Source organism: Mus caroli, chromosome 19 (genome assembly GCF_900094665.2).
Source record: "Mus caroli chromosome 19, CAROLI_EIJ_v1.1, whole genome shotgun sequence".
NCBI classification, from domain to species: Eukaryota; Metazoa; Chordata; class Mammalia; order Rodentia; family Muridae; genus Mus; species Mus caroli.
Window position 1 is genome coordinate 1,611,444 of NC_034588.1, and position 24,773 is coordinate 1,636,216.

Sequence of the window (24,773 nt, forward strand, 5' to 3'; positions counted from 1 at the left end):
ACAACAACAAAAACAAACAAAAACAGATGGGAGGGCTGGTGAGATGGCTCAGTGGGTAAGAGCACCCAACTGCTCTTCTGAAGGTCCAGAGTTCAAATCCCAGCAACCACATGGTGGCTCACAACCATCTGCAACAAGATCTGACTCCCTCTTCTGGAGTGTCCTCTTCTGGAGTGAAGACAGCTACAGTGTACTTACATATAATAAATAAATCTTTAAAAAAAAAAAACAGATGGGAGAGGCCCACAGCTTGATCTTTATTCAGAAGTATGGCACTGGATGACCTGAAAGCCTGGCCCTGAGGGACAGCAGAATCCACCACAGGAAGTGCCCTCTCTCCTTTTCCACGGAGAATGTCAGAGGTCACTCTCTCCATAGAGGGCACTAGAGAAAGCCACGTAGTCTAGAGCTCCAGATGGAGCCCCAGATCCCTTGTAGGGCGCCATCCGACGGATGCAGTACTCAGCCTGCTCGGCTGGGAGCTCTCTCCGCAGCTCCTCTGGGGTAATGTAGTTCTAGAAAAGAGGAGACATTAAGGGACCATGGGTCTTGGGTCATGTCCTAGCCTTGCAGCCCCTCCACTGAGTGAGATTCACCTTGTCTCCTGCCAGGATTTTGAAGGAGGCTACCACTTGTTCAGCCGTGTCTGTCTCGGCAGTCTCTCGGGTCATGAAGTCAATGAAGGCTTGGAAGGTCACAACCCCAGCAGCATTGGGGTCCACCATGGTCATGATTCGAGCAAACTCCACTTCTCCCTGCAGAGATAGACATCAGGCACTGTGTCCATGCTAAGGGAAAGAGGTCTTGCTCCTCATGTCCCCTCCTGGGGATTTTTCATACTTGGCTTATATCACCCCAGTGACAAGATATCCTCTTCCCAAGACATCATTCAGTTTGGCTTTAAGGAGTCCATGCTAGGCAGAAAGAAGTAGCCATTTGCCTGTGGCAATTCCCTCTCTTGCTTCATGGTTCAGATATTTTACAATGTAGCATTGTTTCTTAGAGGGGGAAAAATGGTCCAAGCTAAGGTCACACTGGACTGGTTAATTTACCTCTCAGTATCTTAGCTAGCCTTTGCGTGAGTGTGATGAGCAGAAAAGGTAATTTGTGTGAGGAGGCAGCCAGGCAGAGGGAGGGGATCTGATGATGCTTCTGAAGTGGCCATGGCACTCACCAGATCGTAACCCATGGAGATGAGACAAGCTCGGAAGTCGTCGGGCTCCATCATCCCATTCCGCTTCTGTCGAGGGCAAATGGATATCAGGTCTGGTCTCCAAATCCCACCCGCCCTCAAGTCTGTCAGCCCACAGGAGTTAGCCCCCACCGACCCGGTCAAAGTGGTTGAAGGAGGCGCGGAATTCGTTGAGCTGCTCCTGGCTCAGGCCCTTGGCATCTCGGGTCAGTACCTGGTTCTCGACCTCATTGATGGTGCGGGCAATGGAGGTGAGCAACTGCTCCCAGCCCACACGAATGTGCTGGAAAGTGAGAGACAGGGCAGTCAGGGAGTAGCCAGGTCTCAGGGTCTCTATGTAGCCCTGGCTGTCCTGAGACCCTCTATGTAATCAGGCTAGCCTCAAACTCATGGAGATCCACCTGCCTTTGCATCTCAAATGTTGTGATTAAAGACACGCACAACCATACCTGGCTGTCTAGTTAACTGTATTCTTAATTCACTGTGTGGCATTGGGCAAATCCTCCCCCTTACTGGACCTCTTAACCCTACCTCAAGGTTCCCTTAAGAGACTCTAAACTTTCTGTCTTAAAGTTTGATTAAGTATTGACTGTTCAGCATGGCCAATCCTGAGTTTAGAATGCTTTGTGACTTTGAAAATGTCTCTCTTCTCCCTCTCTCTTTCCTTCCTTGCACCATAAAGTCCAAGCTGACCTTGAACTTTATGAGAATACATAGCTGAGAATGACCTTGACCTCCTGATCCTCAAGCATCTCAAGTGACGGCATAAGAGATGTGCATCACCACACCTCGTCTAGACAAGTCACTTTCTACTGCGGGATAGCCAAATTGCCAGAGGGATATTACAAATGGTTGCCAGGCTGAATATGGCGACCCTCCTGGGACACACAGGCTCTCTCCAGCTGTCATCAGGCCAGGCTTCCCTTCCCTTTCTCCCAAGGGTGAGACCCTACCTCCATGCTGTAGACTGTGTGCTTGTTGTCAAAGACTAGGCTCTCCTGCAGCAGCTGGTGGTCACCCTCCAGCCGGTCGATGTTGCTCTTGTAGTTGATGATGTTTTGTTCCTGCTGCCGCAGACCTGCCATCTGCTCCTCCAGAGAGCCGGCCAGCCCAGCTGCCAGCCGTCCTACTTCCTGCAAGGGTACCCAAGAAGAATAAGTACTCTCACCTCCCAGTGGGCCAGCCCTCATGCCAATCCCTGTGCTGGCCCAGCTCTCCCAGCCCTTACCTCCACCTTTCCCTGGATCCAGGGTCCTATGGCATTAGCCTGGGCTGCAAACTGTCGCCGGAGCCGCTCGTTCACCTGCTGCCGGGCCAGCTCCTCCTGCAGTGTCTGGTCACGGCTGGGTACCAGCTTTCTGACCTGGGAAGGAGAGTGGTCATATCATTGCCAACTGTGGGGGCCAGGAGATGGTGCTGAGGCAAGATGTCCTTCAGGCCCTCAAACCTCAGTTATTGTTTTCATGAGTCAAAATGGGATATGTGGGTAAACTCCGAGGGAAATGGCTTCATATTTATAGGCTTCAGGTTCCTCATCTGTAAAATGGGGACCAGTGACACATAGGTGGGTTTGTGGATGGATGGTACGCAAACAATATTCTTTCTATATGCCTGTCAGTCCTGATAGAGGAATGATGTTGGAGGCTTATGCAGTGCCACGTGTTATCTGTGGCAAGCCCCAGATGGATGGGAGTGGGCTTTAGTTACTGCCCATATCTTTGGACATCAGAGGCCTCATTGAATCAAATGTGCGAGAACAAGTGGGGACCACGCAGGGCTGCTGGTTGCACTCACTGTATCCCACTTATTGTTGATGTCCTGCGAGCTGAGGGTGATGTAGGGGTTGCCGGACTTTGGCCGCAGTCCGTATGTTTGGCAGATCTTCTGGATCTCTCCTTGGATGCCCAGGATGGCGCCTCGCTCTCGATCAGCCTCGGGCAACGTTGCCTTGAACTGTTCGTGTGCTGTTAGCAGGCTCTGGGGGAACAGGAAGAATCAGCCAGCACACCCATTTATCACAGGCCACAGGGACAGAACACAGAGCTAGGACACCTAGTAGTTGGTTCAGGACTCGTCCAAAACCCTATGCCTCTTGCCTCTCACCCAGCACTCTATAATTGGGTTGTTTGATTTTCTTCCTGCTTCGTATTTCTATTATTCGGGAACACAAAGGTTTGGTTGATGAAATGTGAGACCAGTTTTCCTCTCATCACATCCTGTGCCTCCCAAACTTTTCCCTAATGCCTTCATTCACCTGGGTCTCCTCCACAGAGTGCACGAGCCACACATCCTGCAGGTCCTCAATAGCCCCATCCAGCCAGTTATTGAAGGGGGCTGCCCGCCGAGCAAACTCCAGCTGCAGCTGGTCAATGGTTTCCAGGAGCTTCTCCATCCTCTAGAGGCCAGAGGGACCAGGGATCAGATCCTTCCCAGCTTGCTGGCCTCATCACCTTGCCCTCAGCTCCCTGGCCCTCCTGCCCACCTCTAGTGCGTCCCTCCTCTTCTGGGTCAGTGTACCCAAGTTATCCCACTGGTCACAGATGGCTTGGCAGCGGCTGTTCACCGAGGCTGCCTCATGGTAGTCGAGCTCACTGACGGGACAAAAGTGTAGAGTGTAGAGTCAGACCCTGGTGGGACCCAAGGCAAGGTAAGGGTACAGGAGTTACGGGGTTAGGTAGCCAAAGCAAGCATGGGGCAGAGGAGCTATTCTTCTTGGGCTCTCTCAGTGTGTTCCTTCAGGAAGACTGGCACTCAGAATCCTCAGCTCCAGTCCCTGGAGGTGTCCCGATGTGGCACCTGCTGTTTCAGAAGCAGGGTTGTGGGAGAAGGGAAACTGGAGGTTGTGGATGGTGAGGCCAAGGCTGACTGGGGTGGTAGGCTAATATCCTGAGGTGGAAAGGGTCCCCATGGCGTGGGGACAGTGGAGTACAGGCAGCAGAGTGGGTAAAGGGCTGGGGATGGTGTTTCAAGAAGGGCATACGCCAGTAATGGTGCCAGAGAAAACAGGATGCAACCACTTGTTTACCAAGGGTCTGAGGGAGAAGTAGGGAGGAGCTCAATGAGGAGGGGGTGGGGCAGGGTCTCTGGCCACGCCTACTTGAGTTCCTGGGCCAGGGCCGCGATGTGTTCCACCCGGTCTTGGTGTGCAGCCAGGTCGCTCTCAAAGGCCTCATGACGTCGCAAGAGCGCTCGCACCTCCTGCAGCGAGGCTGACTCGTAGTCATGCTGGTTTAACATTTCCTCTTTGCCTGCTCGGAAAGAAAACAGGGTCCTGCCACCCAGAGGCCGCCACAGCTGGAGAAGGTGCCAGCCTGATCTTTTGCTTCGCTTACCGATGATGTCAAGTGTTCCCTGACCCAGCACCGGCTAGGCTGACCTTTGCTACAAGGAATTTCTTGATTTTGAGCCCCCCCCCTTTTGTTGTTAGTGTTTGCTTTTTTTTGTTTGTTTCTTTGCTTGCTTGGCTGGTTGGTTTGAGACTGGGTCTCTATGTAGTCCTGGAGTACTGGAACTTGCTGTTTTGACCAGCCTGACCTCGAACTCAAGAGATCTGCCAGCCTCTGCCATCACCACCCTGCCTTTGAACTACTCCATTCCTCTGTGATGCCCTCAGTCTTTCGACCTGGTTTCATTTACACACCTTTCACATTACAGCCCCTGGCACAGTGCCTGACAGCTTGGTGGATGGCAGACCCTCCATGAATGATTACTGTGTGAATGCATCACACGCGTTTGTGTGTGACATTGGTTTATAAGTGGTGATTACTATAGTTTTATAAATCAAGAGCAGCAGCAACAGTGGTGGGAACCTTCATTAGCGGCCCCTGCATTTTGCAGAAGGTGACAGGTATAAATGTTCAGAGATTGCCCCAGGGTTACCTAAGCTGTACATTTCAGAACTTCTCTTTTTGTTTATTTGTTTTTGAGACAGGGTCTCTCTACTGGCTGTCCTGAAACTCTCTATATAGACCAGGCTGGCCTCAAACTCAAAAGATCTGCCTCCTCTGTCTCCCCATGTTGGGGTTAAACGAGAGTGGCACCATAACTTCAGAAGTTCTTATAAAAATGTCCAAACTTGCCGGGCGTGGGGGCGCACACCTTTAATCCCAGCACTTGGGAGGCAGAGGCAGGTGGATTTCTGAGTTTGAGGACAGCCTGGTCTACAGAGTGAGTTCCAGGATAGCCAGGGCTATACAGAGAAACCCTGTCTCAAAAAACAACAACAACAAAAAATGTCCAAACTACTGTTATTCACTATGCCATAATCCATTATGAATATTTGTTTGTTTGTTTTAGCTGAACAGACTGGTCTTTAAGGAGTCGTTCTTTTTAACATTTGTCTTTATGTTTATGTGTGTTTTGTCTACACACATATATGTACAACACGCACACGTCTGGTGCACAGGAAGAGTGTTCTGAATGCCCTGGAACTGGAGTTACACATGGCTGTGAGCGACCATCTGGGTGCTGGTCCTCTGCAAGAGCAGTCAAGCTCCTAACTACTGAGCGCTTCCTCCAGGCCTCATCCTTTTGTAGGGCTGAAATCTCTGACAGACTCCGAGTGGATGATGTTATGGGGAGCGATATATTTGACTCATGCAGTTAGTTGTCTGTATCAATACACTTAGAATATGGAACTGATGTTGAGATTAGGGGCAGGTTTATCTTTGGACACCTGTTTCACATACAGAAGCTATGCAACAAATTAGTCAAAAGTACAGAGGACCAGAGCCTGGGACGAGGGAGGTTAAGTTTATAGATAACAAAACCAGTCCCAAGAGGAGCCCGGATGGATTGCATAGCAGCAAGTCAGGATGGAATGAAAAATCTCATCTCCAGCCAGGTTCAGTAGCTCATGTCCTTAATCCCAGCACTCAGGAGGCAGAGGCAGGTGACTCTCTGCCTGGTCTACATAAGGAATTCCAAGCTAGTTAGCACTAACTATGTAGCAAGGCAATTTCTGAAGTGAGAGTTGGGGGGAGAACATTTTGTCTCCAGTTCCCTGCAGAGCATCTGCCCATGTCCTGTGCATTTTGCCCCATGAACTGTACCTACCCCGGGTCCAAGTTTCATGCAGGGAAGCCTTCTGTTGGAACTTCTCAGCCAGGTGCTGAAGCCTCTGCAGACGCCTGATCTCCGAAAGCAGCCAATCCTCATAGCCCTTCTCTACCTGCTCCAGCCCCCGCCACGCATTGGCTATGTCCTGAGTGGAAAACAAAGGTGGCCTCCATCACGGTTCACCCATTATGCAGATGGGAATCAAGAACCCAAGGTCATCCAGGTCATATGGGCAAAGCTAGAGCACCCTCATGCCCAGCCGAGCTCACCGAAACCAGCTTGCCCTCGGAGGGCATGAAAGCGGGTCGGTGGCTCAGGCGCAGCTTGGTCTGCAGCGTGTTGAAGTTGATCTCCAGCTGGCACTTCTCCTGCACACGGGGAGGCTTGTGCAGGCGTCGATAGTCTCGGAAGTCCTCCAGCTTGCGCTGCATGGCACTCATGCTGGGTTCGCCCACGCGGTTCTCTAGCCATGGGACAGTGCGGCGGATCCACTCCAGCAGCTGCCAGGATCAGAGCAAGACAGAGAGTTCTGAGCTGACCTCATCCACCCATCTCCACTCCACACATAGATGGTGGGCATAGAGTCGGGCCTCAAATACATGGAAGGGACTTTCAAAACTATGGAGCACAGAACAGGGTACTCTGTCCTTACTAGTCAGAGAAGGAATAGGATGTGTGTGTGTGTGTGTGTGTGTGTGTGTGTGTGGTGTGTGTGTGTGTGTGTGAGAGAGAGAGAGAGAGAGAGAGAGAGAGAAAGAGATTGGGATTTGAATCCAGGGTTTCCCATAGTCTAGACAAGCACTCTTCCAGGACAATCTCTGAGTCCAGGGGCCAACATAGATTGGCATGGAGACAAAGGCCTTATGGCTGCCTAAATACAAGGGAAGGAAGGGATCAGTCAGTGAACGAATGAGCAATAAGTGAATCAGTAATGACCAGGTGAGTTTTGGTTGACAGAGGGCAGGAGATGGTGAGGAGGCAGGCCAGAGAAAAGCCAGAAGGCGGCTCTGCAGACTCATGTCAGAGGTGAGAGGAGCTGGGAGGGTCAGTGGGGACAGGTGAGGCGCACAGTGGGAAGGGGCCCTCTGGCCCCAGCCTCACCTCACTGGCCAGTTTCTCATACTCCTCCATCAGCTTCTCATTTTCCTGGTTCACGGCTAAGACCTTGCAGATTCTGTTGGCAGCAGTCTCTGCCTGAGGTAGAGAGAGCAAGAGGGCTTAGGACAAGCTACCCCGGACACCCCAACCTTCCTCCCTCTCTGTAAAGTCCTTAAGAGCCTGGCCCATGAACAAACTGAGGACAGGTAAGCACATCTTTAAGGTAAGAGGAAGCTCTCAGGACAAAGGCTTCTGCCACCCCCAGCCCCAGCCCCACCCCCAGCTCCCTGAAAACCCATTGTCTAAAACGGAGACGGTGGCCCTCCCCCCCCCCCCCCTTTTTTTTTTTTTTTTTATTCTGTTTTTTAGATTCTAAATCCCAACATCAGCCCCTCTCTCCTCCCACCCCCCCCCGGCCCCCCCCCCCCCCCCACTTATATGCCTTGGCACCTCCAAATGTTGGGCTAACACCAAGGTTGGGTCATCAGCCCCTACATAGGCAGCAATGCCCTCTGTGAGGCAGCAATGAAGTTTTCCTTTACCTGCTCAGCCCCAGCAAACGCATGGTAGAAGCAGGAAACATAGGTCATGATGGCTTTCTCGTCTGGTTTGGGGGTGTTCACGATATCTGGGGGAGGACAAAAAAGTGGTGTTTGTTTGTTTGTTTGTTTGTTTGTTTTGAGGCACTGGGAATCAAACCCAGGGCTTTTCTCATGATAGGTAAGTGCTCTACCACTTAGCGACATCTTCAACTCTTCCCTTGGAATGTGTGTGTTGACCAAAGCCAGAGTGGGGAATGAACTGAAGACTCTCCCCTCCATGCGGAGACTGTCCTCAGAAGGACAGAATGACGGAAAACTCTCTAAGGTCACCCCAGCTCCTGGTGTGAGACCACGCATGAGTGTGCAGCCACTGAGACCCTCGTGAAGGATCAGTGCACACTGCCTGGTGCTCCCAGCCAGTCTGCAACTTAGTCTCTGTCTTTTCTCTAAGTCTTATGATTTCCTTGGGGTAGGGGGCTGAAAGCTATAGGGGGAGAAGCTGATACTAAGTCTGGTTCCCTAATTGGTTCTTGATTTGGTCAATAAAGAAGGTGGGAGCCAATTGCTGGGTGAAGGGTAAAGGTAGGACTTACAGGTCCCAAGAGGAAGAGGAGACCCGAGGAAAGAGAAAGGGCTTTTTTGGCCAGGCTTTGGAACAAGGAGCACCCACCAACCATGTAACATCTTGGGGTAGCTAGAACTGGCAGCCTCTGACACCAGTGGATGGCTGATATAGGCTAGCTGATAAGGTTAGGGCCGGAGATTCTGTGCCCAGCAGTTGTGTTATCTGGCAAGTTCAAAGATAATAAAGATGTCTGAGTGTTTTTCATTCTGCAAAGCAAAGACAGGTAGAGACAGTAGCCGGGCCACAGTTGGCGGCTTGGCAAGTGGGGAATGTGGCTAATGGAGCTAGCCATGAAGAACAAAAGAAAAGGAGTCGGTAAGTAAGGGGACAGCAGCTCCCAGCTCCCAGCTTTCCCGGGAACCAGGAGAGGCCAGAAGGCAGGCCAAACTCCCAGGAAAGATAGAAGCATGTTTTTAAAATTACACACAACAGAAAGCAGTTCTCCTGCCATATCCAGAGATCCATCCCATGATCAGCATCCAAACATTGACACCATTGCATTCACTAGCAAGATTTTGCTGAAAGGACCCATATATAGTCTCTTGTGAGACTATGCCGGGGCCTGGCAAGCACAGAAGTGGATGCTCACAGTCAGCTAGTGAATGGATCACAGGGCCCCCAATGGAGGAGCTGGAGAAAGTACCCAAGGAGCTGAAGGGATTGGCAACCCTATGGGTGGAACAACATTATGAACTAACCAGTACCCCCGAGCTCTTGACTCTAGCTGCATATGAATCAAAAGATGGCCTAGTCGGCCATCACTGGAAAGAGAGGCCCATTGGACATGCAAACTTTATATGCCCCAGTACAGGGGAACGCCAGGGCCAAAAAATGGGAATGGGTGGGGGAGGGTATGGGGGACTTTTGGGATAGCATTGGAAATGTAATTGAGGAAAAGATGTAATAAAAAAAAAAAAAAAGAAAGAAAGCAGTTCTCCACGGTACACAGGCATCCAGGGTACCATGCAGCAATTGCTCAGAAAATATTTGATGCTTCATTGACTGAACATTGCGTGGACCCAGGATCCACAGGCAGACTGTGCCCCAAAGAAGCTTCCAGTCATAGGAACCAATATTATTCTGGATAATCAGGGAGCTTTGATATATGACAGAGTGAATCCCTTCCATAGAGGAAAGCCAGGAGAAGGAGGGCAGGGGAGAGTGTAATGGAAAGCTCATGGAGAAGAGGAATGATGGCAGGAAACATTGTAGCACATGTCTATAATTCCAGCACTTGGGTATAGTAGAGGCAGGAATGTCAGGAGTTCAAGGCCAACCTGAGCTACATGAGGTTCTGTCTAAAAAGACATAAGACCTTGAAAAGAAAGAAGGGGATAGAGTAGGAGGCAGGAATAAATATCAATAGAGGAGGAGAGAGTAGGCGACTATGTGAAGGTTGGACTGGATCAAGGGAATACTTAAGGCTGCTCTCATTCATTGACCTACCTTCTGCATCCAGCATCTTAGGGATGTCCAGGTATTTCTCTGCCACCTCGAAGGCAGTGTTCAGGTTTCCAATTGGGTCATCCTAGATAGGCATGAGGGGGAACAGTGAAAGGTCATCTGAAGGCAGAGACTGCAGAATTGGGTCTGTGAGTTATAGAGACCCACCTTGCGAAGCTTGGCATAATCAATGAGGTCTGGCCGGTGACGGTGGATGAGAGCACAGAGGGCCAGGCCATCCTTCCAGCTGGACAGAGAGAAAGGGTTGACAGGCCCTGGTTCAGGCTGAGGCCATGTCCCACCCCTATCCTTGAACTACTTCTGCAGGACAGCCTTTTCTGTAAGAAGCAGTCAAGTCCAAAGTCCTTTGCACCCCATTGCCAGCTTCTCCCAGGTCCTCGTGATCCCTTCCCAGTCCTAGGGCCCACACCAAACCAATTTCTAGATATGTAGGCTCTCCCTATCTTCTGTGGCTGAAATATATTTCCAGGGATGTCACAACTGCTCCTTGCCCCGGAAGTGTTCTGCAACCCCCTTATTCCATCTCATTCACTTCCATAGATCCTGAGTCCTTGCTTCAGAGGCTGTTCAAGAACTGAACCAGAGCCCCTGCTGTGGTTTGGGGTGGGGCCAGTCTTACCCTCACTGTGCCCCCTGGAGGCCATCAAACAGACCTGGTATGGAAGTTCTGTACGTTGACATTGCGGTACGGTGCTGTTTTCCGCTGACACCAGAGAAGCAAGCCTTCTTTGGCTGAGGTCTCTGGGTGGTGAAGAGGCAGAGGTGTTAGCTGGGAAGTGGGAAAGAGTCTGAGCTGGCCCTCTCCACATGGCTCCTCCTCTCCTCACCTTCTACAGAGATGTCCTGAATGGCAAAGCGGAGGATGATGGTCCAGATCATGCCCAGGGTCATCTTCAGGTTCCCGTCAACAATTTCTGCCAGGGAGAGAGGTCAGGGTTGGACTCCAGACCTTTGTGTCCAGGCCTTGGTTCACAATCCTCTGGCTCAGCCTCCCGGCCCTTGTGTCCCTCCAAAGACCGGGTAGCTAGTAGGTAAATACCTACGAAGCACACGGGAGTCAGCTAGTGATGCCTACGAAGCACACGGCAGTCAGCTAGTGATGCCTAATTTTAGGATGGTTTGTTGGACACCTGCTAAGTACCAGGTGCTGGGCTAGCATTTTTGGTACATTTGCTTCTGACAGACAGGAATAATTATCTCCACTGTTTCTTGTAGGTAAAAGAAACCTCTCGACTCCCCTGAGTCCTTGCCAAGACCCCTCTTGTCCCCTCCTCACCTTCAGCACCGATGGACACTAGCTTAACTCCTTTGCTGGCAATGAAGTCTAGGGCTTTATTGACATTGGCGATTTTGTGGAAGCGCATCTTGCCTTTGTCGGGCCTAGGCAGCCTCTCTCCTGAGTATAAAAGGAGTGGGTAAGGGTCAAAGGTCATGAGAGGGAGCCCGGGATGTACCTCAGTAGTAGAGTATTTGTCTAGCCTGACTGCAGCTCTGAATTTGATTCTTAGCAATAAATAAATAAATAAATAAATAAATAAATAAATAAATAATAAACCAACCCCGCTGTTCCCAAGCTGTCCCTTCTCCAATACAAGCCTCTTCCAGCACTCTGCTGCCACCATTCCCATAGGTCTCCGGATTCCCCTGACCACGGTGTATGCCCGCCCTCACCGGAAATGACCTCCAGGAGCAGCATGAGCTTCAGGCCATTGCGGAAGTCCTCCTCGATGTTCTCGATCTGCGTGCCTGCCTTGCGCAGGTGTGAGTTGCACCAGGCAGTGAAGGTCTAAGGGCAGAGGACAGTGATTGGACTGTAGGACTGGCTCTAGGGACGGGGATGCCTGGGACTGAGTCTGGTACACACAGGCCTAGCTCCTCCGCTAGGACAGGTCATATATATATCCAAGGCCTTGAATGTAAATCCTGGTTCAGCCCCTGGATTCTACGTAATCTTCACTCCTTTCCCTTCTGGAGTTTTAGTTTCTGGAGAAAAGAGAAATGGCCCTGGGGCCTCTGTGCGTACCAGTTTGGATTTGGGACCTCTCGTGTCAGCACTTCAACTTTATCTAATCTTAATCACTGGAGATGGGACTAGGAAACATTAACACACTTCCAAGTGCGGCGTTCCCCGAGGTTCAGGCAGCCTAGCGGTACGGTCTCTAAACTGAGAGATACTCAGGGGAACTGCATCTAGATGAGAAGTAGGAATCACCTGCCAGGGAGACTCTGAAGGGAAAAGCATTGCTCCGATGATCAACAGTCTATTGTTGTTTCAGAATGATTCGTTAAGCACCTAATTATCCCCACAGCGTCTCAAAGAAGAGGCCTGTTGATGCCTGCCAGGTACTGCGGCTCACATGATCCCTTTCTCTACAGCCAGCCTCAGCGTCCACCTGAGACAAGAGGAACTGGGTTATACCTGCATCTGTTGGGAATGGGGGTGTTCTATGATGACACATGTACTTGCCAACCTACCAGGTCTTCAGACCCTGAGCACTACCACTAACTGGATCCTTGATGGAGTCCAGGGCTGGGCTCCAATCTCAGCTGCCGTCTCTCTCCATGATCTAAGGCTACCCCTTGATCTCTCTGTCCTTAGGTTTCCGTATTCGTCCAAGTAAGGGGTGGGGGAGTCAGACTCTATAATGTCTCTGGTCATTCTTCCTCTGGCCTGGAAGGGTCCTGGAAGTCAGAAAACAGATGCTCCTGAGAGGTGCCCTAGAAGCCAGTTGGAATTCTCTCCTCAGCCAGATTTCCAGGTGTGCTGGGAGCTGGAGTCAAAGAGGATGCTATAAATACTGGACAGCTGTGGTTGCTAAGGGAACTTGGTGAGCTTCTGTTACAGGGGGTGTATAAGTGGATCCTTAGTCAATAGGGACCAAGCACAAGAGACTGCATTCATATTTACTGCAGTTGCTTCCACTGCTGGAGTCTGGACGCCCTGGGTCTACAAATGGCAGGGGGGTAGGCAACTGGGGGTGGGGGGAACATGAGAGTTTTTTTGTTTTTTAAGACAGAGACTTATGTATCCCAGGTTTCATCTATTTTTTAACTTAATGGGTAGCCAGCAGTGACAATGAACTTCTGATTCTCCTCTCTCCATCTCCTGAGTCCTGGGATGACAGACCTGCACCACCACACCCAGTTTATCTGATGCTGGGGATCCAAGCTAGGTCTTCACTCAAGCTAAACTCAGTCAAAACTTTATTAGGAACTGAGCTACATCCTTGGTCTCAAATGCAAGTTTCAATAAGATGTAGCCCTGTCCTGAAGGGGTTCACAGCCAACCAGAGCCATGTTGGTCTCTGAGGTGTACTGACAGAGACATGCAGAGGAACCAGAGGTGGAGGGGGAATGTCTCAACTAGGTGGAATTTTCTTGATGTAGGCTCACATTGGATCAGAGCAGTGATGGAAGAGCAGGAGCTTGTGCAGGCCCAGGAAGGGCAGACAAGGGCATGCCAGGCAGAGGCAGACACAGGGGAAGTGTGCAGTGAAAACAGTTGTTCTGTTTATGGGACTGCACTATGGCACTGCTGGAATGAAGCTGGGGGTGTTGGGCTATCAGTGGTGAGAGACAGACCGGAGGGTTGGCAGGGGCCAGGTCATGCATGATCCTGGGTGCTAAGCTGGGGAGTTTGAACTTGATCCTGAGAGCTACAGAGAGTTGGCAAAGCTTCAGGCAAGAGGGAGGCACCAGAACTTAATTATTTTTGAGACAAGTCTCTCCATGCAGCTCTGGCTATCCTGGAACTCCTTATGTAGAACAAGCCAATTGACAGAGATTTGCCTGCTTCTGTTTCCCAGATGTAATATAGAATGGTACATTTAAGAGCTCACTCTGGCTGGGCAGTGGTGGCGCACGCCTTTAATCCCAGCACTTGGGAGGCAGAGGCAGGCGGATTTCTGAGTTCGAGGCCAGCCTGGTCTACAGAGTGAGTTCCAGGACAGCTGGGGCTACATAGAGAAACCCTGTCTCGAAAAATAAATAAATAAATAAATAAATAAATAAAGGCTCACTCTGGTGGCAGAGCAGGGATGACGGTTGTCAGAGCAGAAGGGAAAAATAAGGAGGTGGGATGGATACAAGGGGTAGAGAGAGATGGGAGTGGGAACGAGGAGGTGGGGTTTGTCTCTGTTTCCTTCTGCCACACCGCCTATGGCCTGCTTATGGGCTTGAGCGGGGGTGAGATGATCGCTCAGATTGCTCAGTGGTGAGATTACTTGTGGCTCAGCCTGGATTCCCAGCACCCATGCCAGGAGGCTTAGAACTGCTGTAACTCCAACTCCAGAGATCTGACATCCTCTTCTCTCTCCATGGGCTCCCATGTATATACACATAGATAAAAATAAATCTTTAGTGGGAGTTCTGAGATGTAGCTGGGTTGGTAGAGGAGAGGTGGCTCAGCGGTTAAGAGCACTGATTGCTCTTCCAGAGGTCCTGAGTTCAAATCCCAGCAACCACATGGTGGCTCACAACCGTCTGTATCGGGATCTGATGCTACAGCTACAGTGTACTTATCATATATATAAAATAAATAAAATCTTAAAAAAAAAAAAAGCAGCAGCAGCCCCAGGCTTGACTCCTAGCACCACTTACAGCTTGATGTGGGAGTGCATATCTGCACCCTCCACTTAGAAAGGAAAGACCTGGAGAGATTGCTCTGTGATTAAGAGCACTTGTGCTCTTGCAGAAGACCCAGGTTCAATTCCCCACATCTGTTTGACGTCTCATTACCACCCGTAACTCCAGGTCCAGGGAATCTGATACCCTATTCTGACCTCCGCAGGCACCACACATGGAAGTAAGGCACATACTACATACATGCAGCCAAATCCCATATTTTTTTTTTAAAGGGGAGGCTGGGGATCAGAATTCAAGACCATCTTGGGTTACGTGAGACCTTTTTAAAAAGCCTAGACATGTTTATGAACCAATTTTTTTTTTAATACTGTCAATCGTAGTGGACTCTGGTATCAGGGGAGAACAGAGTGTTCCGAAGCTGGGAACCATAGATATTGGAGTCACTGGTAAGTGAGGACAAATGCAGGAGCAGGGATGGATGGGGCAGGGTGGTACCTGCTGTACCACAAGGATGTTACAGCTTTGAGATAAACAAAGTGGACCGAGGGAAGAAAACACACATGTCCACCCACACACAGGGCATGCTAACTGGTTTTCAGAGCATCTGCCCCGTTCTGTTGATGGATTAATGTGGACTTGGGTTGGTGGTGGACATCATTGGTGGACATGGATGGCTAGAAATTGGAATGAAAGGATGGTTCTGATATTTTAGATGACAAAGGCAAGAAAGAGACTGGCAGCTGTTGTAGTGGGAACACATGGACTTTGATCTGGGAGAGGGATGGATGGGTAGGGTGAGGGTTGTTGAGGAGCCAAGGGCAGCTGGAGCCAGGGGCAGGGATGACATCACCCGGGGATTGCAGGAACTCAGGGACCACAGCCATGCTTGGAGACAGGTGCAGGGGAAGGGGGAGGGGGCTGGGGGGAGGGTGGATCATCCCAGGCCTCATTCCATTCAGCTCAGGCTTCTCACCCCTGCAGTCAGCTCCTGTCATCTAACACAGCAGAAATGATCTGCTTGTAAATTCTGGGGTTCTCAGGTCCTGCAATGCCCTCTACTTTCCTAAAAGCACGCACAATTGGCAAAAGGCAAGTCCCATGGCTTCATGGTGCCCACCCTAAGCCTGGCCTTCAGAGCCTCAAAAATTCCTCAGTTCGGATGGAATCATTTTCTCTTCAGGGAACCCAGGTGTCCTGCTCCCTCCTCTTGGGAGCCAGGGGTAAAATGATCCAGGAAAGGAGGGGGCAGTGCCCTGCAAGGCTGAGCCTGGGCAACGGCTGCCCTCATGGCCCTCTTGAGCTCCCACAAAGGCGCTGCCTCAGCACAAGTGTCCATGTGGGAGCCTGGGTTAGGTTACTGGTAAGGGGAGCCGGGGCTCCCCTCCTCCTGACCTTCTGGCCTTTTCAGCAGACTCAGGGCTTCTAGACAGGGAGGGGCATCTTGGGAAAGAGTGGGGTGAGGCAAGGAACAAAGACCCTCAGATGGGGGCATTCTTTTCTCCCTCAGTACACAACAGGCTGCCTATCTGTGCCCTTTTCTGGGCCTCAGTTTCCTCCATTGTCAAGCCAGTAGAGGGATCCACCCGTAGCAGAAGACAGAGTAGAGGATGGGAAAGAATATGAGACGGCTGTTCTCTCCTGCACCCCAAATCCACTGGTTGTATGTCTGGCATGTTCTCCTCAGGATGGGGTCTAGGGATACTGAACTGGAGACTAGAGGGACATAACTTTCTGAGAACCCCTCACCTCCCATCCAAGAATGAGTTGGGTCTCTTGGACCTTGTCCAAAATCCACTTTTACCAACACAAGAGGGGCAGTGGGCTTAAAGTTGTTGGGGAGTCACTGAGGGACTCCACGGTGTCCTTGATAGCCTAAATCCCTATGAGAACGCTTCTGATCTTTGAGGACAGCATATAGCTGGTGGGCAGAGCCTGGTTTGGGGAGCTGCACTCTAGATTACAGGCAGGCTCTGACCTTGAACTGCCCAGATGCCCGAGAAGAACTGCCTGGCCTCCCAGCCTCAGTTTTTGCCTTTGGGAAATGGGTGAGCACTCACTTTCCGCTGCTGTTTCTCCCAGGCCGGGTCCAACAGCAAGTCGCGGTCCCAGTCCTCCTCCTGTTCCATGTACTCGCCGCCCCCACCGCCAGAGAAGGGCCCCTCCCCGGCCCCCAGACCCTCGGGCTGCATAACCATCATCATCTTGCTCAGGCTCTTGGCTCCGCTCTGCTTCACTGGGCGAGCTCCTGCACACTCAGGCCGGGTTAAGTAGGGCCCGGCCCAGCCCCCAGATCGGGTTCGTACTAAATATGGGGTACGTGGGTGGGGCCAGATAGGGGGCGAGGGAGGTTGGGTCTGGACCAGAGAAGAGATTGTGCTGGAGTCAAAGATTGCGGAATCGCGGGGGATGCTGGGATGACTACTGGCCTAGATAGTGGGTTCGCATTTCAGCTCTGTGGTTAACTTGCTGTGTGATCTTGGGACAGCCATGGACTTTGTCTGTTTCCTCATCTATTAAGTGGAGTCCAAGTGGTGGCTGTAGGCATCCTAAAGGATGCCCCTTGGACCTGAGTCTGTCCCTCCTAAGCATTGCGCTCGAGAAACAGACCCCTATTTCTATTTCACAGTCTGTAACACCAAGGCAACAAGTTGTTTGGGGAGTTTTCTAGGGTGATGGAGACATCCGAGCATGGGGAAGGGCTCAGGGCCAGATGATAGGGCCAGCCAGGTCTATTAATACCGGGGCGGCTGTAGAGGAGTGTAGGGAGAATGTGCTGAGCCGGGAAACCCCGACGCCCCGGGGGCTGCAACTCAATCCTCATGGAGTGGCAGCAAGCCACACCAGGGGCGGCCACTGCAGTACGCTGGGCGGACTGCTTCTTTTTGACACCTGGGCAGCATCACCAATCGGATTTTCGAACATCTGGCCAGTTAGCCAATCACTTCTCCGTATCTGTGGCCCCTCCCTATAAGTCTGGCGCGCGCAACGCACCCCCTGCAGAGCTCCTATTGGTCGCAGCAGACATCAGTCCCTTGCTAGGCCCTCCCCAATACGGAAGCAGTGGGATCCCAGCGATTGGAAAGCCGGTGGGTCCGACCATGGGGGAGCCCTGGGCAGCTCGGGGCGCAGAAGGAGCGCCCGCGCAGATGCCACTGGTGCTCACCGCGCTGTGGGCCGCCGTCGTGGTCCTGGAGCTGGCCTACGTGATGGTGCTGGGGCCTGGGCCACCCCCGCTGGGACCACTGGCCCGGGCCTTGCAACTGACGCTGGCTGCTTATCAGCTGCTCAATCTGTTGGGCAACGTGGTGCTCTTCCTCCGCTCGGATCCCAGCATTCGGGGGGTGATGCTGGCTGGCCGCAGCCTGGGACAGGGCTGGGCGTGAGTGTTGGGCTCCGGGAGTCGGCGGGCAGAAGCAGGGGGTCTGGTGGTCGCTGGTACCAAGAAAGGACCCAGAACTTGAGGTGTCAGTAACTAGATGACGTTAGCATCCGGGTTGTTAGAGCCATAGAACTCCTTTAGAGCCTGGCACCCGCTACTTATTCATCCAGATATTGAGCAGCCACTGTTCCTAGGACTCAAGTGAAAACAGATGCCCGACCTCCTGGAGTTGATTTCAGTGGCGGAAGGTGCAGATAATAAAGATAATAATAAACCAATTAAAAAAAAGCAAATTGCATAAAATAGATGGTAAAGAATGATACAGAAACAAAAAATAGAGCAGGGTAAAAAAGGCGAGAAGTTATCTTTATTATTTGTGTCTGTATGTGTGATGTGTGTCTGAGCCCAGGCGCGCATGCCAGGGTACACAGGTGGAGGTCGGAGGAAAACTTTCCGCAGTTGGTTCTCTCCTACCACGTGGGTTCAGAAGAGTGAACAGGCCATCAAGTCTGGGAAGCAAATGCCTTTAACCACTGAGCCATCTCTCCAGCATAAAGTTTCAATTTTAAATAGATGGTCAATTTTCAGTACAAGACTTTTAGGTGATTAGCTTTAGGTTAATTAGCTTGATTAATTAACTTACATTTTACTAAAAAGCCATAGCATCCGCAAATATATTAAGACTAATTTGTCCACTTGCAACTAAAAACTAAAAATAAATAGGTGGACATCAGGCATTTGCGGTGGAGTCAGCCACTTGGGAAATTTTGAACTGGTTTCTGGGAGAGGGAAGCAGACCAAGAAAAGGCAGAAGCCACTGTATGCCCAGAACCACAGGTCAGCGACTGGAGTGGAGAGGGAGAAAGAGATGTTAGTGGTGGAAGTACTGCGAAGCCTTTGCAAACTTTGCTTTTCAGAAGGCTGGCCCACAGGAGGGAACCACTAGCTGGAGGTGCCTGGTGAAGACTGACTGTTCTTGCTTTCCCAAGATGGTCTCTGAGGCTGAGGTTGGGCGTGGTCTGGGACACTGAGAGCTACTGGGGCACTGACCTGTGTCCTTGCCCCCACCCCCTGCAGTTACTGTTACCAGTGCCAAAGCCAGGTGCCACCTCGTAGTGGGCACTGCTCTGCCTGCCGTGTGTGCATCCTACGTCGTGACCATCACTGTCGCCTACTGGGCCGCTGTGTGGGCTTCCATAATTACCGGCCCTTCCTGTGTCTCCTGCTTCACGCTGCTGGTGTCCTGCTCCACATCTCAGTGCTGCTAAGCCCTGCCCTGTCAACCTTGCTGCAGGCCCACTCAGCCCTCTACACAGTGGCTCTCCTGCTGTTGCCCTGGCTCATGCTACTCACAGGTGGGGAGCTTTCTGAACTTTTTTTGGGGAGCCAGAGACCCTTGCACTGGACTGGGGAGCAGGGCCCTTTCCCATGGGAGGTGTGGTGTCTAGCTGGTTCTCTTGGCCAATGTTTTGGGGATCCAGTCCCAGGGTCATTTAAGGAAAGAGGGAAGCCTGCTAATTAGTTGAGTGTTAAGTACTGTACTTTACCTGGTGCTCCAAGATCAGAGCAGAGTTCTGGCTCCCAGAATCAAGAAGGACCCCAGGGCTACAGAAGAGGAAAGGCTGATTTGAGAGCCCATGGGTTGTTGGGGTGTTAGAAGGTTATCTTAGGGGAGGTGGACCTAATGGTCCAAATATCCCCACTCCTAACACAGAGAATGAGTGCCGTTACATGTACACACACCCTGAAAGGAACAAACGCCGTTTCACGGGCACCATGAGAATGAGGGCTAGAATGATAGTCAGGACTGGGTGGTAGAAGGCATGAATGCTGGGGAGAGATTCTGGTCTGATTTGATGGGGCGAGGGGAGCCAGTGAAAGTTATGGGCAGGGAAGCCCTTTCCTTTGGAAATTGGGAGGAGACTTGGTTGGGTTACTGACAGACTTCTGATGGTGTGAGTACTCCTCTTTCCTCTGACACCTCTGTAAAAGTTCCATGGATTTGTGTATTCTTTGTCGCTTCTGGCCAGAACACTTAGGGCATGTTTCCTGAGTCCTTTCTCCGGAGCTTTCCACTGTTCCTGTTAACCTTGTTCTGCAATCTCCCTGGCCATTCTGAGAAATCACTGTGCCTCCTTATCCTATTGAATCCCACCTCTGTCCCAAATGCTGCCCCCACTCCCACTGCGCGCACACACACGTGCACAAGCGCTCTTCTTGGTGGGTCTGTGTTTTCTGAGGCTGAGTGCTTTCCTGTAGTTATCATAGCTTATCTCACTGTCCCCAGACACTGACTTAGGCTCTCAGCCTCTCAACCCCAGAATCTGTTGGACCAAAAGCACCAACTGCCAGCGGCCTTACCCATGTCCAGAAGGCTTGCTTGGATATTCCTCTCTTCCTTTCTTCTCTCTCTCCGTCCTGCCTTCCTGCCTGCCTGCCTTCCTATACAGTCTTGCTGTGTAGTCCAGGCTAGCCTTGAACTCATAATCTGCTTCATCAACTCTCCAAATATTGGGCTTACAGGCATGTGCTCACTTCTGGCTTCCATTTCTTGGCCTGTGTTTCATTTCCCCAACTGTCACATCCACACCTACTTCTTGTCAGAACTCAAAACGGGTCAGGTCACTCTTTACCTTGCCTGTCCCATCTTTACTGCTCTGGTTTAGCTAGCACAAGGCCCTTCATGTCCACTTTCTCCTGCCAACATCTCAGCATCCTAGCTCAGCCTCCCTGCCTGGCTGCTGAGGGCTGTCAGATATGCACGATGCCATGTTCACACTCCGGTTCACCTTATTCTCCGTATGAAACCCAGGTTGACAGGGGCATCGAGTATTTGTAGGTAATCTGTGGAGCTAGGAGCTAAAGATGAGCCTGAGCTATTTTTGTCTCAAAAACAAAAGCACAACAATGTTCCTGTGTTCAGCTCTTCCCCAGGGGTGGGGTGGGGGGCTTTGGAAAGCTGGTGCCCCCCTTGCTGGAGGCCTCTGCTTATTTTGTCTACTCCTGTTCGTGTGCCCAGCTCTCTTCATTGGTGTTCTTGGGGGTTCCCCTACACCTCCTTAATTTGCCTTCTCCTTTCAAAGGACGTGTGCAGGCTCACAGCTGCTTTCTTCTCGCTCATTCTCCTGGTCTCCGCTCTGCCCTTCCTCCTGGGATGGCACAAGCCAGGCTGTCTAGAAGAGTCCAGCTCTCTTCTTGCTTTAGGGACATCACGGGTTCAGGTGCTTCCAGTGCCACCTTCTTAGCCGGTTTGCCCTTGGCATCATCTACATGGTTTTGATATTTCCACCTCCACTTTCTGTTTTGGGCTTCCTTTCATCTGGTCTCCACAGGCTTGGTAACTTGTACTTGAGTGCAGGGCACCTCTTCCCTCACTCTGGCACGTCCTGCTATTCTTGGAGCCCCTCCTTTCAGGGTCCAGTGCATACAGACCTGGAACAATCTGCCAGACCATTGACACTGACTCCTAGGAGAGACCCTGGACGGGATGTTCTCTCTCCCTCTTATCAAAACAGTGCCATCTATTCTCTCTACCCTTATTAGTATTTTTTGCACAGCACTTCTGCCATGGTTTGGGGATGTGTGCATGCGTGTGCTTGTGCATGTATGTACTTGTGAAGGTCAGAAGACAATCTTGGGCACCTTCTGACTAAGGCAGTGTCTCATTGGCCAGGCCAGCTAGCCAGCAGGCTCCAGAGATACACGGTGTCCTCCTCCCATCCAGTCATTGCTGGATTTACAGGCCTATGTCACCACATCCAGATTTTTATGTGGGTCTTGTGGATCAGAGCCTCGAGCTTGCAAGGCAAGCAGTTTACTGCATGCGCCATTTCGTCAGATCAACAGCTCTTATTGATAACAAAACACATCATTTTAGCCAGTTGAGTACAACTCAGCAGGTTTTAGTATATTTCAAAATATACTAGATGCCTGTGTTTAGTATGGAGTGTAGTACAGGCATCACCACTATCTAATTTCAGAACATTCTCACTCCAAAGAGAAATGCTGTGCCCAGTGAGAGCCTCTGCCATGGCTCCCTAGAGTCCCTCAGCCCCAGCCATCATTAGTGTGCTTTCTGTGCATGCGTTTGCCCATCCAAGACAGCTCACAGCAAGCATATCCCACAACCCACAGCCCTCCATGCCTCGAGTCTTTCTTTTAACACAGTGTTTCATGGCCTCTGGAAGTCGATTAATTATGCAGCAGGAAGTAGCTGCCTACTAAGGTCAGGATGGCCAATGATGTACTTTCCCGTGTAACCCAGATCCCAGGAGTAACTAAGTGGCTGAATTCCCAGGACGGAGGCAGGCAGGAGCTTCTTTGGTGGGAGGAGAGCAGGACTGGGGTTTGGGAAGGCCAGCCAACTGATATTCCCTGAGCCCCTTTCTGTTTTCTCCCCACAGGCAAAGTGTCTCTGGCCCAGTTTGCCCTGGCCTTTGTGGTGGACACGTGTGTGGCAGGTGCACTGTTGTGTGGTGCCGGGCTGCTTTTCCATGGGATGCTGCTGCTTCGGGGACAGACCACCTGGGAGTGGGCTCGGGGTCACCACTGCTATGACCTGGGCACCTGCCACAACCTGCAGGCAGCCCTGGGGCCTCGCTGGGCCCTAGTCTGGTTCTGGCCTTTTCTAGCCTCTCCTTTGCCTGGAGATGGGATCACTTTCCAGACTCCAGGCGATGTGGGTCTTGTGACTTCCTGAGTCCAGGTAGAGCCAGAACTGAACAGGGCAGAAGGGAGCAGAGGATCGAACTGAGAACTTCTTTTTAGCTTCATGCCAGCCACAGGAAGAAGGCCAGATTGCCCTTCATGTGTGCAGTGGGCAGCTTTAACTCCTTCTTTGAACCTGCCCAATGTGGGCTCTTCTATCTCTGTAGTTGGCCCTTTTGTCAGAGGATGGTCTAGCAGAGGGGCTACTTGGCCTGACCGACTGCCCCTCTGCAGGGTAGTAAAGTGTCAACCTGGTTCTTGGCCTCCCCCATCTTTGCTGGGTTCCTATACCTCACTTTGTTGTTTTGGTTGCTGTTTCCCAGGTCCCATGTCAGGCCTGGAGACTACAGAAGGCCTGAGATCCCAATGGGCCAGGGCTCTGCCACCTCTGGCCCTGGAAGGGTGTGGTGGGATCCAGGCAAGGAGAGTCCAGACTTGTTCTAGAGATTAGCATTCCATAGAAACATGTCCTCAGCAGGGGGTGAGGGAGCTCTAGCAGCTCACCTGTATGCGGGACCACAGTTCGAATCTTTGTTCTGTAAAAAATAGAAAAGCCCTGCTAGGCCATGTGACAAGATTGCTGGTAGAAATGTAGACCTTACTGGCGTCAAACTCAAGGAAATCCACTGGCTTCTCCTTTCCGAGTGCTAGGATGAAAGACCTTTGCCACCATGACTGGCCTAAGAGATTAGATTTGAATCCTTCCAGCTAGATTGTTTTATTAAATAAATTCATTATGAAATTCTATTTATTATTGTAAAGAGAATAAAAAAGGACCCAATCTTGGGCCTGGACGGAGAGGCCAGACCACAGGAGTCTCAGGCTGTGTCCCTTGGGGCCTCTGCTGTGGCTGCAGATGGCCTTGCACACCCTTCACAGAGAGGCCTGGTCTTTGGTCTTTGAATCTGCTTTACTTTTGCACAGCTGGAGTGAAAAAGGAACATCAGGGCCAAAATAACTAGCTTCCAAGCACTCCAGAGTTCATGAAGGGTGATTTTAATATGTGTGTGTGTGTGTGTGTGTGTGTGTGTGTGTGTGTGTGTGAGAGAGAGAGAGAGAGAGAGAGAGAGAGAGGGGGAGAGAGCGCGAGTGAGCATGGTTGTGTGCATGGGCATGTAATGTGTGGGTACTCATGGCAACAAGATATTGTTTCTGAGATGTGTCCAAATTACTGCATGTAGTGATATGGTCCTCTTTTTCTCTTCCACATGGAAATCTGAATATACCTTAACCAAACATTTTCTATTTTCTTCCACTGGTCATTTTCCTACCTCACCCCGACCCCATGTACACTCCCCCCACGAAGTGGGAATCACGCCCTAGGAGCCCTTGCTCTTCCATACCAATCTGCGAATCAGCTCCTCAGATCTCACCAATGAAAGCCCACCTTGAAATAAGCGGAATCCAGTAGACTGCATGTTAGTGAGCTCGGAGAAAATAAGCATCTATGAGACTCAACCTTTCAGATCATGAACGTGGTTTATCTCCTCAATGAATAGTTTTATTTTTTGAGACAGGGTCTTACTTTGTAGCTTTGTATCTGTGGTTAGCCTAGAAATTACTATTTAGACCAGATTGGCCTCAAACTCAAGAGATTTACCTGTCTCTGCCTCCTAAGCACTGGGATTAAATATGTGAACCACCATGCCAGCTTTCGATATTTTCAATAAAGCTTTTTTTTTTTTCTGACAAAGATCATTCATGTCTTTTTTTTTTTGGGGGGGGGTTGTTTTTTTTCGAGACAGGGTTTATCTGTATAGCCTTGGCTGTCCTGGCACTCTGTAGACCAGGCTGGCCTCGAACTCGGAAATCCGCCTGTCTCTGCCTCCCGAGTGCTGGGATTAAAGGTGTGTGTCTCTCGAGTGGATTTATTTTTATATTTTAATGTCACTGTAAAGGATTTAGGAAGAGAGTGTTGAGCACACATAAAGAACACTAAATTTTTCTAAAGATTAATTTTCCTTTTGTGTTCGTGGGAGAGGCATACCTGTACCATAGCACCTGTGTGGAGGTCAAAGGGTAACTTGGTTTTTCCCATGAGGAGGGACCTGGGATTGAACTCAGGTCAGCAGGTTTGACAGTGGGTATCTTTACTTGCTGGGCTGTCTCAATGGCCCCTCATTG

General features: G+C 50.9%; 2 protein-coding genes across 3 annotated transcripts; one reads left to right on the forward strand and one right to left on the reverse strand.

The window, feature by feature from the left end:
* Positions 1–227: 227 nt before the first annotated feature.
* Actn3 (actinin alpha 3) lies at positions 228–16,861 on the reverse strand. Its single transcript, XM_021151533.1, has 21 exons — positions 16,621–16,861; positions 11,651–11,765; positions 11,256–11,375; positions 10,807–10,893; positions 10,633–10,720; positions 10,127–10,205; positions 9,962–10,043; positions 7,891–7,976; positions 7,352–7,444; positions 6,520–6,750; positions 6,248–6,395; positions 4,290–4,440; positions 3,675–3,783; positions 3,447–3,587; positions 2,987–3,169; positions 2,421–2,555; positions 2,146–2,325; positions 1,329–1,475; positions 1,175–1,240; positions 597–755; positions 228–515 (listed from the first exon to the last, which is right to left on the reverse strand). The coding sequence occupies exons 1-21, from the start codon at positions 16,762–16,764 to the stop codon at positions 357–359; spliced, it is 2,703 nt and encodes a 900-aa protein (XP_021007192.1). The 5' UTR covers positions 16,765–16,861; the 3' UTR covers positions 228–356.
* Positions 16,862–17,582: 721 nt separating this feature from the next.
* Zdhhc24 (zinc finger DHHC-type containing 24) lies at positions 17,583–24,344 on the forward strand. 2 transcript variants are annotated; one of them, XM_021151535.1, is made up of 3 exons: positions 17,583–17,649; positions 19,020–19,297; positions 22,346–24,344. In XM_021151535.1, exons 2-3 carry the CDS (start codon positions 19,285–19,287, stop codon positions 22,639–22,641), a joined length of 309 nt encoding a protein of 102 aa, XP_021007194.1. In that variant the 5' UTR covers positions 17,583–17,649; positions 19,020–19,284; the 3' UTR covers positions 22,642–24,344. The 2 variants fall into 2 exon arrangements, with proteins under 2 accessions (XP_021007194.1, XP_021007193.1); XM_021151534.1 differs by having other exon boundaries at positions 17,589–17,942.
* Positions 24,345–24,773: the final 429 nt, after the last annotated feature.

What these genes read in the sequence shown, in the direction of transcription:
- Zdhhc24 (XM_021151534.1), top strand. Translation starts at nt 17,662, where the DNA reads ATGGGGGAGCCCTGGGCAGCTCGGGGCGCAGAAGGAGCGCCCGCGCAG. An exon ending in AGCCTGGGACAGGGCTGGGC is followed by an intron (nt 17,943 to 19,019) that starts GTGAGTGTTGGG and finishes CACCCCCTGCAG; the next exon opens with TTACTGTTACCAGTGCCAAA. An exon ending in CTGGCTCATGCTACTCACAG is followed by an intron (nt 19,298 to 22,345) that starts GTGGGGAGCTTT and finishes TTCTCCCCACAG; the next exon opens with GCAAAGTGTCTCTGGCCCAG.
- Actn3 (XM_021151533.1), bottom strand. Translation starts at nt 16,764, where the DNA reads ATGATGATGGTTATGCAGCCCGAGGGTCTGGGGGCCGGGGAGGGGCCC. An exon ending in ACTCTGTGGAGGAGACCCAG is followed by an intron (nt 3,170 to 3,446) that starts GTGAATGAAGGC and finishes CTGTTCCCCCAG; the next exon opens with AGCCTGCTAACAGCACACGA. An exon ending in AAATCCTGGCAGGAGACAAG is followed by an intron (nt 516 to 596) that starts GTGAATCTCACT and finishes CCTCTTTTCTAG; the next exon opens with AACTACATTACCCCAGAGGA.